At 43.4% G+C, this 18,489-nt stretch overlaps 2 protein-coding genes across 2 annotated transcripts in view; one reads left to right on the forward strand and one right to left on the reverse strand.

Annotated features, from left to right (window-relative positions):
• Positions 1-18,489, forward strand: part of LOC141176198 (gastrula zinc finger protein XlCGF66.1-like) — an 83,048-nt gene that overhangs the window by 21,878 nt on the left and 42,681 nt on the right. The gene's annotated exons all lie outside the window — the stretch shown is intronic.
• The window catches only part of LOC141176100 (uncharacterized), a 30,928-nt gene that overhangs the window by 8,410 nt on the left and 4,029 nt on the right, over positions 1-18,489 (reverse strand). Inside the window, exons 2-6 of the mRNA XM_073660092.1 lie at positions 16,144-16,278; positions 15,835-16,014; positions 15,629-15,752; positions 15,448-15,545; positions 15,159-15,249 (exon numbers count right to left, since the gene is read on the reverse strand). Of these exons, the coding sequence (XP_073516193.1) occupies positions 15,159-15,249; positions 15,448-15,545; positions 15,629-15,752; positions 15,835-16,014; positions 16,144-16,221 (571 nt within the window). The 5' untranslated portion in view covers positions 16,222-16,278. The remainder of the gene's footprint in view (positions 1-15,158; positions 15,250-15,447; positions 15,546-15,628; positions 15,753-15,834; positions 16,015-16,143; positions 16,279-18,489) is intronic.

Genomic DNA, 18,489 nt, shown 5'->3' on the forward strand with positions numbered 1-18,489 from the left:
CCATGTTCTTCACAGAAGTTTATAATGTTGAGCCGTGAAAATACAGAAAATCTAATTTTTCCCTCAAAAATGTTTTTTTGCCCCATTTTGAAGCTTTTTTTTTAAGCTTTTTTCACTGTTTTCAGAACATTAACAATAAGAACATGGAAGAGTCCAGGAGCCATTTGGTGAGCTGCATATCCTGCTACATGTTCACAGACTTGCCAGTGGAAAAGCCAAACTTCACATGCCAGAAATGCAAGCTTGTGTCCCTGTTGGAGGAAAAGTTGCGAAATCTAGAAGAGAGGTTAACTACCTTGAAAATCATTAAGGAAGGTGAAGAGTTCTTAGACAGAGCAGAATTATCTCTTCATGATTCAGAAAGAGAAGAAATTCGAACTGCACCTGACGAAACAGAGGAATGGAAGCATGTGACCCACAGAAGCAGAAGGATCGAGAGGCAGTCAGCACCCATACTGATCTGGAACCAGTACCAGGCTCTCACGCAGGAGAACCATGAAGAAATACAGCAAAATAAGACTTTGCCAGCAATGAATAACCTGGTAAGCCCTCAGAATCCTCCTGGATGGAGAAAGAAGAATGTTGTGAAGAAAAAACGGAGAGTGGTGGTCATGGGGGATTCCCTGTTAAGAGGAACAGAGGCCGCTATCTGCAGACCAGACATAACCTCAAGAGAAATGTGCTGTCTTCCAGGAGCAAAAATTAAAGATGTGTCTGACAGGATATCAAGACTCTTCAGACCTACAGATCACTACCCATTCCTGCTAATACATGTGGGGACAAATGACACCGCAAGAAAGGACCTGGAAACCATCTGCAGTGACTTTGAAGACTTAGGCAAGAAAGTGAAAGAATTGGGAGCGCAGGTGGTCTTCTCATCCATCCTCCCAGTGGATGGCCATGGAACAATGAGGTGGAATAAGATTCTACAGGTGAACAACTGGCTACTTCGATGGTGCCGTCAACAAGGATTTGGATTTCTGGATCACGGAATGAATTACCTATACGATGGACTACTTGCTAGAGATGGGGTGCACCTTACGAAGACTGGAAAACATGTATTTGGAAGTCGCCTTGCTACACTCATCAGAAGAGCTTTAAACTAGAACAATGTGGGAAGGGAAGCAAAAGGCCAGAAAAAGCCATACAGCTGACAAATACTATTGAGATCTCTGCTACTGGAAGTGGAAAGGAAGAACAAAGACAAAACAATTTAAATAATAAAAATATGGGAGGAAGAGAAACCAATCACAAACTAAAATGTTTTTATACAAATGCACAAAGCATGGGCAACAAACAAGGAGAATTGGAACTACTAATGCAGGAAAAGGAATATGATGTCATTGGAATCACTAAAACTTGGTGGGACGATACACATGATTGGAATAAAAGGCTAAAAGGATACAACTTGTTTGCAAGAAACAGACTTGATAAACGAGGAGGAGGTGTCGCATTGTATATTAGAAAAGCGTATATCTGCACAGAGATTGAAGCTTCAGAGACTGGGAGTTCTGTGGAAACTGTTTGGGTAAGAATACAAGGAGAGAACAACGGAAAGGACACCATTGTAGGCATTTACTACAGGCCACCTGGGCAAGCTGAAGATATGGATGAACTCTTTATGTTTCAAATGACCAAGTTCTCCAAAAAATATGACGTAGTGGTCATGGGAGATTTCAACTATCCAGACATTTGTTGGGAATCTCTCTCAAGTAAAACTAACAGGTCAAGCAAATTCTTATCCTCTCTTGCTGACAACTTTATCTTCCAAAAGGTAGGGGAGAAAACAAGGGGATCTGCTACTTTGGATCTAATCCTTATAAACAGGGAGGAAATGGTTGAGGAGGTAAAGGTGGCTGGGACCCTAGGAGGCAGCGATCATGCTATTATAGAATTTTGGATAACTAGAGGAGGAAGACATGTGAAGACTCAAACTTCAAGGTTAGATTTTAGAAAGGCAGATTTTAAGAGACTCATAAAGAGAATAGGAGGGATCCAATGGCTGGATGTCCTTAAGGACAAAAATGTCCAGGAAGGATGGGAAATTTTTAAAAATGAGATTCTCAAAGCACAATCGTTAACAATCCCGAAAAGTAGGAAGAATGGGAAGCATTTAAGGAAACCAGGATGGATGAACACAGAACTTAAACACATGCTAAAAAGAAAGAAAGAAATGTTTATTAAATGGAAAGAGGGAGGCATATCTAAAGAAGATTATAATGCAGTCTGCAGATCCTGCAGGGCACGCATCAGGTTAGCTAAAGCTGACAATGAATTAAGGCTTGCAAGAGATGTCAAAAGCAATAAAAAAGGATTTTGGGGGTATGTCAAAAGTAAAAGAAAAGTCAAAGATGCTATAGGATTTTTACAGGATGAAAATGGAGAAATGGTAAGAGAGGATGTTGAGAAGGCCGAACTTTTTAATTCCTATTTTGCATCTGTTTTCTCTCAGAAAGAAAATGTAACATCAACTGATCTTCACTGTCCTTTTAAAGGAATAGAGGAATCCAAGTTATCAGTAAACAGAAAGATTGTGAGGGAATATTTAGCTAACATAAATGAGTTCAAGTCTCCAGGTCCAGATGAATTACACCCCAGAGTACTGAAGGAGATTGTAGAAGAAATTTTAGAACCACTCTCCATAATCTTTGAAAATTCTTGGAGAACAGGAGAAGTCCCAGAAGACTGGAGAAGAGCAAATGTTGTTCCTATCTTCAAAAAGGGGAAGAAGGTGGACCCAGGGAACTATAGGCCGGTGAGTCTGACTTCTATACCAGGAAAGATCTTTGAACAAATTATTAAACATGTATGTAAGTACATGGATAAGAATGAAGTGATTAACCAGAGTCAGCACGGGTTTGTAACTAACAAGTCATGTCAGACTAACTTAATTTCCTTCTATGACAGAATCACTGACTGGGTGGATCAGGGAAATGCTGTAGATATAGTATATCTTGACTTCAGCAAAGCATTTGACAAAGTATCTCACACCATCCTTATTGAAAAAATGACCAAGTATGCAATGGACCAGGCAACTGTTAGGTGGATTCATAACTGGCTTAGTGATCGGACTCAAAGGGTGGTTGTAAATGGCTTCACATCCAGCTGGATGAATGTCTCAAGTGGGGTACCACAGGGCTCCGTCCTGGGACCTGTATTGTTCAACATCTTTATCAATGATTTAGATGAAGGAATTGAGGGTAAACTGATTAAATTTGCTGATGACACAAAGCTAGGAGGGATAGCTAATACTAGAGAAGAGAGAGAGAGGATTCAAAAAGACCTAAATAAACTGGAGCAAAGGGCAGCAACCAACAGAATGGTTTTTAACAGGGAAAAATGCAAAGTACTACATCTGGGCAATAAAAATGAAAAAAGCATATACAGAATGGGAGGAGTAGAGCTAAGCAACAGTACATGTGAAAAAGACTTAGGTATACTAATAGATCATAGACTGAACATGAGTCAACAGTGTGATGCAGCAGCAAAAAAGGCAAATACAATTCTGGGATGTATTAACAGAAGCATACAGTCTAGATCACGTGAAGTCATTATCGGTCTTTACTCCTCTTTGGTCAGACCTCATCTGGAATACTGTGTACAGTTTTGGGCACCACATTTTAAAAAAGACATAGACAAACTGGAGCAAGTTCAGAGAAGAGCGACCAGAATGGTGACTGGTCTGCAAACCATGTCCTATGAGGAACGGTTGCAGGATTTGGGAATGTTTAGCTTGCAAAAAAGAAGACTGAGAGGAGACTTAATAGCTGTCTACAAATATGTCAAGGGCTGTCACATTGTAGAAGGATCATCTTTATTCTGATTTGCACAAGGAAAGACTAGAAGCAATGGGATGAAACTAAATGGGAGGAGACACAGATTAGATATTAGAAAAAACTTTTTGACAGTTAGGGTGATTAATGAGTGGAACAGGCTGCCACGAGAGGTGGTGAGTTCCCCTTCAATGGACGTCTTCAAACAGAGGCTGGACAGACATCTGTCTGAGATGATCTAGTGAATCCTGCTTTGAGCAGGGGGTTGGACCAGATGACCCAGGAGGTCCCTTCCAACTCTACCATTCTATGATTCTATGATTCTATGAAACTAGATCCCTTAAGGAATTTATCTACCATATTATTTGGACTATAAAATGCATTTTTTAACAAGAAAAATTCTTGTTAAAAAGTGTGTGTGTCTTATAGTCCGAAGGTAGCTTCCTGTGATGGAGGAGAAAGCTGATACTGCATCCTCCCCAATCACAGAAAGAGCTGCTGTCTATTCTTCTGCTCTGCACTGATCTATGTGACCGGTGAAGAGCAGGAGAGGAAGTTTACCGACAGAACGGAGGCTGCAAGAGCTAAGCAACTGAAGGAACTTCTGCAACAGTAATTCCAAGACCTTTCAGGTCCGCGAGTGTCATGTCGCATTTGGAGATCCCTTGATTTGCCTAAACAGTGAAAAACTACCACAAGTGACCTCTTTTTGAAAACCTGACCCCTCAAGGAACTTATCTAGATGTGTGGTGAGCACATTGAAACCACAAGTGCTTCACAGAATTTTACAACGTTGATCTGTGAAAATGAAAAATATATATTTTTCCCACAAAAATGTTGTTTTAGCCCTAATTTTTTTCATTTTTACAAGGATAGCGGGATAAAATGGACCCCAAAATTTGTTGTGTAATTTCTCCTGAGTATGCCGATACCCCATATGTGGAAGAAAACTACTTTTGAGGCACAGTGCAAAGCTCAGAAGGGAAAAAGTGCCATATTGGAGGTCAGATTTTGCTGGGCTGGCTTGAGTGTGCCATATCCCATTGGCAGAGCCCCTGAGGTGCCAGAACAATAGAACCTCCCCCGTAAGAGACCCTATTTTACAAACTAAACCTCTCAATGAATTCATCTAGGGGTGCAGTGATCATATTGACACCACAGGGGGGTTACAGAATTTTATACTATTGGGCAGTGAAGAAAAAATAATATAATTTTTCCCACTAAAATCTTGTTTTAGCCCTTGATTTTACATTTTCACACTGGGAAATGGATAAAAATGGCACCAAAATTAATCCCACAAATTCTGCTCAATGTAGAAATACCCCACATGTGCACATGTGGCTGTACAGTACTGGTTAGCCACACAGAGACTCGGGAAGGACAGAGCACTATTTGCCTCCTAGAGCGCAGGACTCCATATACAAAGCCCCTAAGTGCTAGAAGAGCAGAATCCCCCCTCAAGTGACCCCATTTTGGAAAATAAACCCCTTTGGGATTTTATCTACAGGTGTAGTGTAGATGTTTTTCTTTTCCAGAAACAAGCAGCAGTGGATGTTGCAGAGTGAAAATTGCAAACTACCTTTGTAGTGCCTAGTACGTTGTAGTGACCAGTAAGTTGTAGTGCCTGTACATTGTGCCTAGCTCATACTTCTGGAGACATGCACCCGTTAATTAGGCCAACTTTCATCGCTACAGAAATGCCAAACATATGGACGCTAACCGCGATTTGGGCACACCGTGGTGCTCAGAAGGGATGGGAGCATTTGCATTTGGGAGAGCAGAATTTGCTAAATTTCTTTTGGGGAGCGAGAAGCCATTCTCACTATTCCAGAGCCTCTGTGCTACCAAAAAGTGCTTAGTCCCTCATTATAAACTATTGACAGTGAGACAACGTCGAACTAGTAGGAGACGCCCTCTAGTGGACGTGCTCATTATCAATGAATATAGGTGATACCATGGAAAAGATAATATAGTTTCTGTTACTGGTGACAAATTAATAAATTAGAACCAGTGATGAGCGAGTATGTTCTGTTAACCCTTTCAGCGAGCATGCTTGGGCGAGCACCGAGTATCTTCAGAGTGCTCGGTGATATGGTTGAATCACTCCCGTGTGCATGATTTGCAACTGTTTGACAGCTTTAATACATGTGAGAAATGCCTGCTAATCATGCACACGGGAGTGATTCAAACATAACTCCGAGCACTCTGAAGATACTAGGTGCTCGCCCGAGCATGCTCGTAAATCTCGAGTAACGAGCATGCTCGCTCATCACTAATTAGAACGTGTCAGTAAGAAGATAGATAGCATTCATCTTGAGACCCGTAGAAGCGCAAGGAAGCATGAAATGGCTGTCATCCACGATATGTTCCACATACTCCCCCGCTCTTAGGTTTTAAAGTGATGAAATAAAGACTGGTATTTTTACAGTCAGTGAGTGCTATCTATCCTCTTACTGACAGACGATTGCTCACTGTTTCCATTCAGATATGCGTCCGGCTTGTGTGGGATGAGGTGTCCTGACTGCTTTTGTAACATTGCTGCTTAAGGAGGCTCTGAAATACACAGGTGCCGGCTTTTTGTCTTTATCTCCAATAATAAATTAGAACGCTTTACATCAAGACCATATAAAGACCACACATTCATTGTAATTTTAAAATTGCACACATTTTCTTTTATTGTTATTGGTAAATATATATATTAATAGAGAATCTTGAGTTGAGGGATTATTTGCCTTACGGGAATTAGTTAATAAATTACTAATACCCTACAATGATTCTGAGAACAGTTGAGGTGTAGCTGTCAGATCAACTGACACCCGGCGGCCATCGTGCGTGCCCAGCTCCTGTGCACGCAGAATCAACTGGGCATATCTATACATCCAAGGTAGGTAAGTACTTACTGACCTGGATGTATGGATAAGTCCAATGTCGTGAAGGGGTTAAAGGGTGATGAGCAAGACAATCCTTCGGATATGGAAATTGGAGTAGATAGCACCAATCCTGTTTATGGTGGCCATCTTTTGAGCTGCCAGGTGACCATGAATAGTGCTCTCTATACATTGTGTCTGCAAACTATTCCAGCAAGATCTGCATTCAAATAGCTAAATGTCGCATCTTCCTTTCTTAACCTGCCATGTGCCCAGATAATAGTGTACAGCCGTATAGTGTCGGATTTGGCTGTGTAATGCGTTCCAACAGCAGGAAGACTGTGTTCTGAGTGGGTGGAGTGCGTTCCAGAACAGGGGAGTTTGCGTTCCACTGTGGGATGAGGGATGGAAGCCGTGCAGGACTATAGGACAAAAGAATAATAAGCCTGGAAATATGACAGGAGGTGAACAGGTGTAAGTGGATCAGCCTGTGAGCCGTGGAGGATGATGATCAGTGATTAAAATAAGGAGAAGCCGTTCTGCAACATAAAGAATACAAAATAAATACCATGATAATGAAAGAAAATTAATCTCCGTTAAATGACATGCAAATACTGCATCTCAAAACACATATACAGTTAGGTCCATATATATTTGGACAGAGACAACATTTTTCTAATTTTGGTTCTAGACATTACCACAATGAATTTTAAACAAAACAATTCAGATGCAGTTGAAGTTCAGACTTTCAGCTTTCATTTGAGGGTATCCACATTAAAATTGGATGAAAGGTTTAGGAGTTTCAGCTCCTTAACATGTGCCACCCTGTTTTTAAAGGGACCAAAAGTAATTGGACAATTGACTCCAAGGCTATTTCATGGACAGGTGTGGGCAATCTCTTCGTTAGGTCATTCTCAATTAAGCAGATAAAAGGCCTGGAGTTGATTTGATGTGTGGTGCTTGCATTTGGAAGGTTTTGCTGTGAAGTAAACATGCGGTCAAAGGAGCTCTCCATGCAGGTGAAACAAGCCATCCTTAAGCTGCAAAAACAGAAAAAAACCATCCGAGAAATTGCTACAATATTAGGAGTGGCAAAATCTACAGTTTGGCATATCCTGAGAAAGAAAGAAAGCACTGGTGAACTCATCAATGCAAAAATACCTGGGCGCCCACGGAAGACAACAGTGGTGGATGATCGCAGAATAATCTCCATGGTGAAGAGAAACCCCTTCACAACAGCCAACCAAGTGAACAACACTCTCCTGGAGGTAGGCGTATCAATATCCAAATCTACCATAAAGAGAAGACTGCATGAAAGTAAATACAGAGGGTTCACTGCACGGTGCAAGCCACTCATAAGCATCAAGAAGAAAAAGGCTAGACTGGACTTTGCTAAAAAACATCTAAAAAAGCCAGCACAGTTCTGGAAGAACATTCTTTGGACAGATGAAACCAAGATCAACCTCTACCAGAATGATGGAAAGAGAAAAGTATGGCGAAGGCGTGGTACAGCTCATGATCCAAAGCATACCACATAATCTGTAAAACACAGCGGAGGCAGTGTGATGGCTTGGGCATGCATGGCTGCCAGTGGCACTGGGTCACTAGTGTTTATTGATGATGTGACACAAGACAGAAGCAGCCGAATGAATTCTGATGTATTCAGAGCCATACTGTGTGCTCAGATCCAGCCAAATGCAGCCAAACTGATTGTCCATCTGTAGTATGAAACGACAACCAATGACCCAAAACATAAAGCCAAAGCAACCCAGGAGTTTATTAAAGCAAAGAAGTGGAATATTCTTGAATGGCCAAGTCAGTCACCTGATCTCAACCCAATTGAGCATGCATTTCACTTGTTAAAGACTAAACTTCAGACAGAATGGCCCACAAACAAACAGCAACTGAAAACCACCGCAGTGAAGGCCTGGCAGAGCATCAAAAAGGAGGAAACACAGCGTCTGGTGATGTCCATGAGTTCAAGACTTCAGGCAGTCATTGCCAACAAAGGGTTTTCAACCAAGTACTAGAAATGAACATTTTATTTACAATTACTTAATCTGTCCAATTACTTTTGGTCCCTTTAAAATCAGGGTGGTACATGTTAAGGAGCTGAAACTCCTAAACCCTTCATCCAATTTTAATGTGGATACCCTCAAATGAAAGCTGAAAGTCTGAACTTCAACTGCATCTGAATTGTTTTGTTCAAAATTCATTATGGTAATGTCTAGAACCAAAATTAGAAAAATGTTGTCTCTGTCCAAATATATATGGACCTAACTGTATGTACACTCCAACAGTGAAAAACTCAAGGTTAACAAGAACAATGTGGTACATCTTATGCAGTTCTCCCTAAAATTATCACAGGAATGACAATAAATCATAATCCCTATTGAGCCCCCTGGGGGTAAGAGTTTGAAGTTCATGGATCCAAAAGGCCTCCCTTATCTTCAGTAGGCGTACACAGCCACCTCCGCATGTAGGGGGAAGCACCTGTTCAATGACCTGGAACTTGAGTTGAGATACTTATTATACCGCTATTATGTGCTCTCTATTGTAATGTTTTGCATTTTCAGATGATTATGAATTTCAGAAATACCTTATGACAATTTGTTTCTAGTACTTTTTATGTTTTTGTCTGATATTTGTAGTTTTTATTTTTTTGTGCTTAAGCTGCAGTACACTCTGATGAAGGTCTTGAGGACCGAAACGTTTGTACCTGTGTTGGACTGCAATTAAATACTTTAAAATTATGCCTGTTTGATTGCCAAGTTTCATTTGCTATTTGAATGGTTTTGGACCCTACTTGCACACCTATTCCAGCAGTGCTGCGTTTTTCTACACTATTATCTACTCCAGTACGTAAGCACGCTGAAGTGTCATGTCCTCTTCCACGTTCTCGTATAATGCTGGGGAAACATCCAATATCATTGCTCAATCTAACCTATCATGTGATTTCTTAAAAGTTCCCCCGAAGGAGACGTGAGGACATAACTTAGAGCGAGAATTTCACCACTTCACCAGCATAGAGTTGCATTGTGCCACATTGACAGAATATTTCAGAGTACAAAGGATCCCAAGGGGATTGAGGGTTCCAATTTGTCCAACCCTGTTTAGCGATCAGTCTGAGTACTGCATAAAATGTTAACATATCCTTAATAAATGCTCTTTTGATCTTATGACCCTAACAGTTGACTACTTACAGAAGGCTATTCTATCGATCAAAGAACAGGTAAAAAATATTGAGACTCAACTTGCTGCTACTATCTCTACAGAAGAACTCAGCACTAGTGATGAGCGAGTATGTTCTGTTAACCCTTTCGCCGAGTATGCTCGGGCCGAGCTCCGAGTATTTACAGCTGCTCGGTGATATGTTTGAATCACTCCCGTGTGCATGATTTGCGACTGTTTGACAGTTTTAATACATGGGAGGAATGTCTATTTCTTACACATTCCTCACATGTAATAAAGCTGTCAAACAGTTGCAAATCATGCACACAGGAGCGATTCAAACATATTACCGAGCAGCTGTAAATACTCGGAGCTCGGCCCGAGCATACTCGGCGAAAGGGTTAACAGAACATACTCGCTCATCACTCTACAAAACAAAATCAAGACGAGCATCGACCAGCATCAACGAGATACGGAGAGCAAGAAAAGGAATAAGTTTGCGAGAGATACCGAAGATTACGAGCAAGACTGGGTCTATAGATGGCAAAACAGATAGACCTCAAGAAATTATGCTCCCAGATTTGCCAAATCCACTACAGATTCTTCTACCTCCAGTTCGGACACGGACAGGAGGGACCTTTTTACCACTTCTGCTCCTTTTTTAGGTCAACGAAAAAGATATTCCCGAAGCAGAAGACCAGAAGAGGTGGCCAACACAAGCGGAAAAGTGGACTCGTGGACGAGTGATCCGCTCCCAGGCACAGCATGGTTGGTGGTAAATATATCCTCTAGGACTTTGAGCATTGCACAACTTTCTGTACTACAGAAGGGGTTATCTTTTTGCCCCACTAACAAGTACAACACATTAAATCTTGATATGCAGTTAGTGTTTTTATCTCTCACTACGCCTTAGGACACACTTTGCCAATGACACACTAGGCAATACCTTTTTTATTTCCTCTACCCTCTCTGTCAATACCTCCATCACGGCTGCCAGTCTCGGCCTATGCCCCAAAAGTTCATACAGACCTCCACATGGCTTATATGCGCTCAAGACTTTCATTGGTTTCACGGCTAGTGCCTTTCAGGACTTGCATTCCAAGGTAGACAAAGGGCTGCTTCATTACCAGTCCAATATTTCTCCCCTTAACAGTCAGAGCTGCAGAAGCCTTCAGGAAGAGAGCAATCTTATCATCAAACCGGCAGACTAAGGGGGTGCAATAGTAGTGATGTATAAAGGGGATTATCTCCTGGAAGTCAATAGACAACTTAACGATAACTCCACATACCAACAACTACCCCATGACTCAACACATCAAGTCAGGACTGCAATAGCATCTGTGTTGGAACATTTTCTCTCCAGAGGAGTGATCGATAGTAAGGCATGTGATTTTCTCACTAAGCAACATCCCATCACACTTGTCTTTTATGTACTCTTCAAAATTCACAAAAGCCTTGACCATCCTCGCGGTCGTCCTATAGTAACCTCAACAGATTTGCTTCTTTCACCTTTATCAATTTTCTTAGACAAAATATTGACACCTTTGATTAAAAAAACAATCTCTCCTTTTTACTAGATACAGGAGCTTTTCTCAGTTTTATCACTGACCTAAAATGTGTCCCCCCTAAATGCATCTTGGTTTCTTTTGATGTCAACAGCCTCTATACATGTATTTCACACTCTGAAGGTATACGTGCTTTACTCAGTCTGTTTCTTGAGTCACAGACAGATCCCCTTATCATTGAACTTGGCATTGAACTCCTGATCTTAGTTCTTAACAAAAATGATTTCTTGTTTCAAGATGCTTACTTCCTACAGACTAAAGGGACAGCGATGGGCTCTGACATGACCCCCCTTATGCCAACTCTCATATGGCTACCTTCAAGGCCCAAATAGTGTACTCTAATCCATTCTTCCATACTCACTCCATCGCATGGAAACGTTACATCGATGACATTTTTTACATATGAGGGGTGTCCACAGGAATCTCTAAATGAATTGTATGACCTTTTGAACTCCTCCTGGACAGACCTGGGCTTTACCATGACTCACAGTTCTCATCAAATCAGTTTCCTGGATACCATGGTCCTCAAGGACCAACAAGGATTACTAACCACTGACATACACAAAACCTACCGATCAAAACGGTCTCTTACACTTTACGAGTAATCACTCTTTACAAATGAAACGGTCAATTCCAAAATCCCATTTCCAGCGGGTAAATAGGATAGTGAGTAATGATCAATTACACTCACAGAGGTTACCGGAAATGTGCCACAAATTTGAGGAAAGGGGCTATCCCCCTGAAATCCTACACCAACATAACACACCTTCAGCTCACACCCATCCTAAAACCATGAACCAGATTCTGTTTGTCCACACTTACCATCAGTTCGCATACATCTTGCACAAAGCCATCCTGAGACATTGAAACATTCTACAATCTGCTTATCCCCACATCCCAGAGTTCCAACAACCATTTTTTCCATGTTTCAAACAGGCACCCAATCTCAAGGATTGACTAGTTTGTGCCGACGTGGGCCTCACACATACCTGGGTTAAACAACATTTTTTACAAATTCCTAAGAGGGGGACCTTCCCCTGCTTGCAGTGCCACCAATGCAACAACATCCTACATAGGAACACCATTTACCATCCCCATACTGGTAAACAATACCCGGTCAAAGGGTATTTTACCTGTTACACCAACTTCATATTATACTTCATTAAATGCCCTTGTGGTCTGGCATACATTGGTGACACGATACAACCACAAGCATAAGTCCACAATTAGATGCAAGAATCTACTACACTCTTGCTACAACATTTTGTTACATTAGGCCATAACATATCTCAACTCAAGTTCCAGGTCATTGAACAGGTGCTTTCCCCTAGACGCGGAGGAGACCGTGCACGCCTACTGAAGATAAGGGAGGCCTTTTAGATCCATGAACTTCAAACCCTTACCCCCAGGGGGCTCAATAGGGAATATGTTTAATTGTCATTCCTGTGATAATTTTAGAGAGAACTGCATAAGTTGTACCACATTGTTGTCAGCCTTGAGTTTTTCACTGTTGGAGTGTACATATATGTGCTTTGAGATACAGTATTTGCATGTCATTTTAGAGAGATTAATTTTCTTTCATTATCATGGTACTAATTTTGCATTCTTTATGTTGTAGAACGGCTTCTCCTTATTTTAATCACTGATCATCATCCTCCACGGCCCACAGGCTGATCCACTTATACCTGTTCACCTCCTGTCATATTTCCAGGCTTATTATTCTTTTGTCCTATAGTCCTGCACGGCTTCCATCCTTCATCCCACAGTGGAACGCAAACTCCCCTGTTCTGGAACGCACTCCACCCACTCAGAACACAGTCTTCCTGCTGTTGGAACGCAGGACGCAGCCTCTGACATGCACGTTCTGCACCGTGGAACGCACGTTCGCGCTCAGTTTCTCCAGTCACGCCTCCTATGCCTTCAGGCAATTGATAGCAGCGTATGACACGGCGTCACTTCCTGACGTCACTGCTATCCAGACACCGCCTTCTAACACTTCAGTCCACTTCCAGGAATATTACACCAGCGGTTCACCCTGATTGGTCTCCTGGGACATTAGTTCCAGCCCTCTGACCACATATACTAGGCTTTCTCCTCCCTTGACATGGCGACCTTAGGAACCAGTGGCAGATACCATGTTCCACGCCTGTCATACTTCCTGCTCTCACTACTGGGTATGTTTCTACATATATCTGCTGGTCCCTATTGGATAATTCCCTATGGGGCTGATGTTCTTATGGCTGTTTGTCTCCCTAGATCCTGTCTTTCCACTGAGACACTGTGTCCTTCCTGCTTTTACCTTTAACTATATTCCTAGCAGTCTGGTAGGTCACACTTATTATACAGCCATTATGAGCACTCTATTGCAATGTTTTTGAATTTCAGAAATACCTTATGACAGTTTATTTCTAGTACCGTATTTTTTGGACTATAAGGCGCACTTTTTTCCTCCAAAATTTTGGAGGAAAGTGGGGGGTGCATCTTATAGTCCGATATACATAAAATACTGTGGCTGTGAGTGGTGGGGGATGTGGGGGAAGTGACAGTGACGGAGTAGCGGTGCACAGGAGGAAGCAGCCGCCTGCGGCAGCCTACACTGTGCCCACTACTAAAGAAAATTAATATTCACTGCTCCCCACGTCCATGGGCGTGGGGAGCAGTGAATATTCATTTTCCTTAATAACCGGCACACTGTGCCTGCAGCGCGGCTCCTGGTAAGTATGGCACCCTGTATGTATGGCCCCCTGTATGTATGGCCCCCTGTATGTATGGCCCCCCTCATCCCTGTATGTATGGCCCCCCTCATCCCTGTATGTATGGCCCCCCTCATCCCTGTATGCATGGCCCCCCTCATCCCTGTATGCATGGTCCCCTTCATCCCTGTATGTATGGCCCCCTTCAGCCCTGTATGTATGGCCCCCCTCATCCCTGTAGGCATAGCCCCCCTCATCCCTGTAGGCATGGCCCCCCCTCATCCCTGTAGGCATGGCCCCCCCTCATCCCTGTAGGCATGGCCCCCCCTCATCCCTGTAGGCATGGCCCCCCCTCATCCCTGTAGGCATGGCCCCCCTCATCCCTGTAGGTATGGCCCCCCTCATCCCTGTAGGTATGGCCCACCTCATCCCTCTATGCATAGCCCCCTTCATCCCTGTATGTATGGTCCCCTCATCCAGGTATGCTTGGCATCCCCTGATCCCCCTCACGCTGCACAGAAAAAAAAAAAAAACTTTCATACTCACCTCCTCTCTCCTCCAATGCAGTGTCCAGCTCTGTGGCGGAATAGTCACCGCTCCTCACGCTGGGACTCTGTGCGTGGGGAGCAGTGAGCATTCATTCTCCCTAATAGTGCGCACGCTGTAGCCGCAGCGCGGCTCCTGCTGCGCTCGGCTGTCAGCGTCCCCACTATTAAAGGCCATGAATATTCACCACGACTTAACAGGGCATCATGACCACATTTTTTGCTTACATTTTTTTTCTATTTTCCTCCTCTAAAACCTAGGTGCGTCTTACAGACCGAAAAATACGGTACTTTTTAAGCTTTTGTCTGATATATGTAGTTTTTAATTTTTTGGTCTTTATGCTGCAGTACACACTGATGAAGGTCTTGAGGACCAAAACAATTGTACCCGTGTTGGACTGCAATTAAATACATTAAAATTATGCCTGTTTGAGTGCCAAGTTTCATTTGCTATTTGAATGGACCCTACTTGTTCACCTATTCCAGCAGTGCTATTATCTGAGAAGAATCTGTGACTTCTCTGCATTTAGTGGTTACTACTCACCTGGGTAGTCATATGTAGGAATCTCCTCTTTACACTGCTCATCACCCCTCACATATATCTCTGTAGTATTAATATGGGTCAGATCTTCAACCTGAAACAAATATTGTAAAAGTCACAGACAGATGAAGAAGTCACATCTATGATCAGCTCTAATCCTGCCATCTCCACCGTCCTCATTACACAAGTATAAAACATATAATACTGGTGGATAAAACAAGACTGAACACAAGACCTTCACAGCCATCTACACATCATAGGGGAGACCTCAAGACATCTTCTCTCCATCTACCTGATGATCCTGAGGAATATTGGGATCTTCTTGTTTACAGTCATGTGGAAGAAGAGGACGGGGACATCTCTCTGGTGTTGTCCTCTTACTGGACAGATCTGGAGGAAACACATACAGGGACTGAATTAATTCTTTACATACAGATAATTATAGACTGTGTGTATTTAGTCCTGTCTATTACCTGGTGATGTGAGGGACTGGGGAATCTCCATCATGACGTCCTTGTACAGATCTTTGTGTCCTTCTAAATACTCCCACTCCTCCATGGAGAAATAGACAGCGACATCCCGACACCTTATAGGAACCTAACAGATACAACGATACATTCATCCCCCGATCCCTTCATAGCGTTACTGTATAATGTCCCAGCATTCCCAGCAGTGTCACCTCTCCAGTCAGCAGCTCAATAATCTTGTAGGTGAGTTCTAGGATCTTCTGGTCATTGATGTCCTCATGTATCAGGTGATGAGATGGAGGCCCTGTGATTGGGCTCAGGGGTCTTCCCCATCCCTCAGACACAGGGTCCTGACAGCGCTCACTAGAGGTCTTCTTCACTACTGTGTAATCCTGGTTATGGAGAGACACATTAATAAATCTCACTCCAGACATTTCCAGAGTCCTCACCTCTCCAGTTCTGTCCATCTGTTATTCCCATAGATAAGAATGATGTAATGTGACGTCATCAGAATCTCTCACCTCTCCAGTAAGCCGGAAGAGGATCTCTAGGGTGAGGTGTAATATCCTCTCCGCCATCTTGTCCCTGTCCATATCCATGCTTAATAGATGAATCAGAAAATTTTTCTTATTTAAAGGATCCGATATTGTAGAGACCTGAATGAGAAGAACATGAGCCGATGTAAATTCATAAAAATCCTGTGTAATAATAAAATCACTGGAGATAATAAGGGAAACATATGAGATTTACTATTTTATACTATTTAGTTTTCTTCTTTACATCTAGTAACGTTAGATCTCAGGTCTGATTCACACACAGAAGTTTGAGACATTTATAAAAGTTTGTTTGTAAGAACATCAAGATAGGAGGTATTTGATGCCAAACTCTCCATGTACAATGTATTTTTTTCTCTGGATATGATAGGAGTTTTTTAGCATTTTCATGTACCGGATTGGTGTATAAGACGACTTTTTAACCCCTGAAAATCTTCTCAAAAGTCAGAAGTCGTCTTATACGCCGGGTGTCATCGTATAGGGCGTATACTCCTATACTCCGAATGTTGGGGGTATATATATATATATATATATATATATATATATATATATATATATATATATATATATATATATATATATAATATGTGTGGTGTGTGGGGGGAGCGGCAGCGGTGGAGGAGCGGGGCACAGGAGGCAGCAGCCACCTGCTGCAGCCTACACTGTCCCCGCTGCTATTGAAAATGAATATTCAGTGCTCCCCATGCCCATGGGGAGCACTGAATGTTCATGCTCTTTAATAGCGGTACACAGTGTAGCCACGCTGCGGCTCCTGCTGCTGCCGGAATCGCCTGTGCCGGCTGTTAAAGGACATGAATATTCAACCTCTCTCTACGCCCATGGGTGTGGGGAGGGGGTGAATATTCATGCTCTTTAATAGTGGTACACAGTGTAGCTACGCTGCGGCTCCTGCTACTGCCGGAATCACCTGTGCCGGCTGTTAAAGGACATGAATATTCAACCTCTCTCTACGCCCATGGGTGTGGGGAGGGGGTGAATATTCATGCCCTTTAATGAGCGGGCACAGGAGACAGCCGGCAGCAGCAGGAGCCGCAGCGCGGCTCCTCTGTGTACCAGCTATGAAGGAGAGTGAAGTCACTGCTCCCTGCGCACACAGTCCCGGCGTGGGGAGCAGTGACTTCCGGCAGCTGAGCTCTCCTTGTGAGCCGCGAATCGTAGTGACGTCATGCGCAGCTCACATGGAGAGATCAGTGCAGGCAGACAGGATGCAGTGCTGGAGGAGAGAGAAGAAAGTTGAGTAGGAGTGTTTATTTTTTTTTATGTGCAGCATGATGGGGATTAGGGGGACCATGCATACCAGGACAAGGATGAGGGGTGCCATGCATACCGGGACAGGGATGAGGGGTGCCATGCATACCGGGACAGGGATGAGGGGTGCCATGCATACCGGGACAGGGATGAGGGGTGCCATGCATACCGGGACAGGGATGAGGGGTGCCATGCATACCGGGACAGGGATGAGGGGTGCCATGCATACCGGGACAGGGATGAGGGGTGCCATGCATACCGGGACAGGGATGAGGGATGCCATGCATACCGGGACAGGGATGAGGGGTGCCATGCATACCGGGACAGGGATGAGGGGTGCCATGCATACCAGGACAGGGATGAGGGGTGCCATGCATACCAGGACAGGGATGAGGGGTGCCATGCATACCAGGATGGAGGGGTTCCATGCATACCAGGATGGGGGATTGCCACGTATAAAAGGAAGGGGGGGGGGGGCATATATACCAGGATGGCGGATATTGTCAGAATTGGGGGACATTACCCCTATACTAGTGTCAGCAGAAGACCCCCTCCCCCTTAAAAGTACATCGTGAACACATTTTTTTATCTTTCCCCCATCTCTCATATCTTCCCCACCTGATCTATCTATCATAATAAACGACATCACTCTTTCCGCTGTACCGACAATCCGCTGCCTCGGAGTAACCCTTGACTCTGCCCTGTCCTTCAAACCCTACATCCAAGCTCTCGCCACCTCCTGTCGCCTCCAGCTCAAAAACATTTCCAGAATCCGTCCTTTCCTCAACTCTAACTCTACTAAACTGCTTGTGCATGCCCTCATCATCTCCTGCCTCGACTATTGCAACATCCTCCTCTGTGGCCTCCCTGCTAACACTCTCGCACCCCTCCAGTCCATCCTCAACTCCGCTGCACGACTCGTTCATCTCTCGCCTCGCTACTCCTCTGCTAAGCCCCTTTGCAAATCGCTTCACTGGCTCCTAATTGCCCAGCGCATCCAGTTCAAACTACTAACACTGACCTACAAAGCCATCCATAACCTCT

The sequence above is a fragment of the Phyllobates terribilis genome, unplaced genomic scaffold, assembly GCF_046119375.1.
Source record: "Phyllobates terribilis strain yellow unplaced genomic scaffold, ASM4611937v1 Scaffold_17__1_contigs__length_24005725, whole genome shotgun sequence".
NCBI lineage: Eukaryota > Metazoa > Chordata > Amphibia > Anura > Dendrobatidae > Phyllobates > Phyllobates terribilis.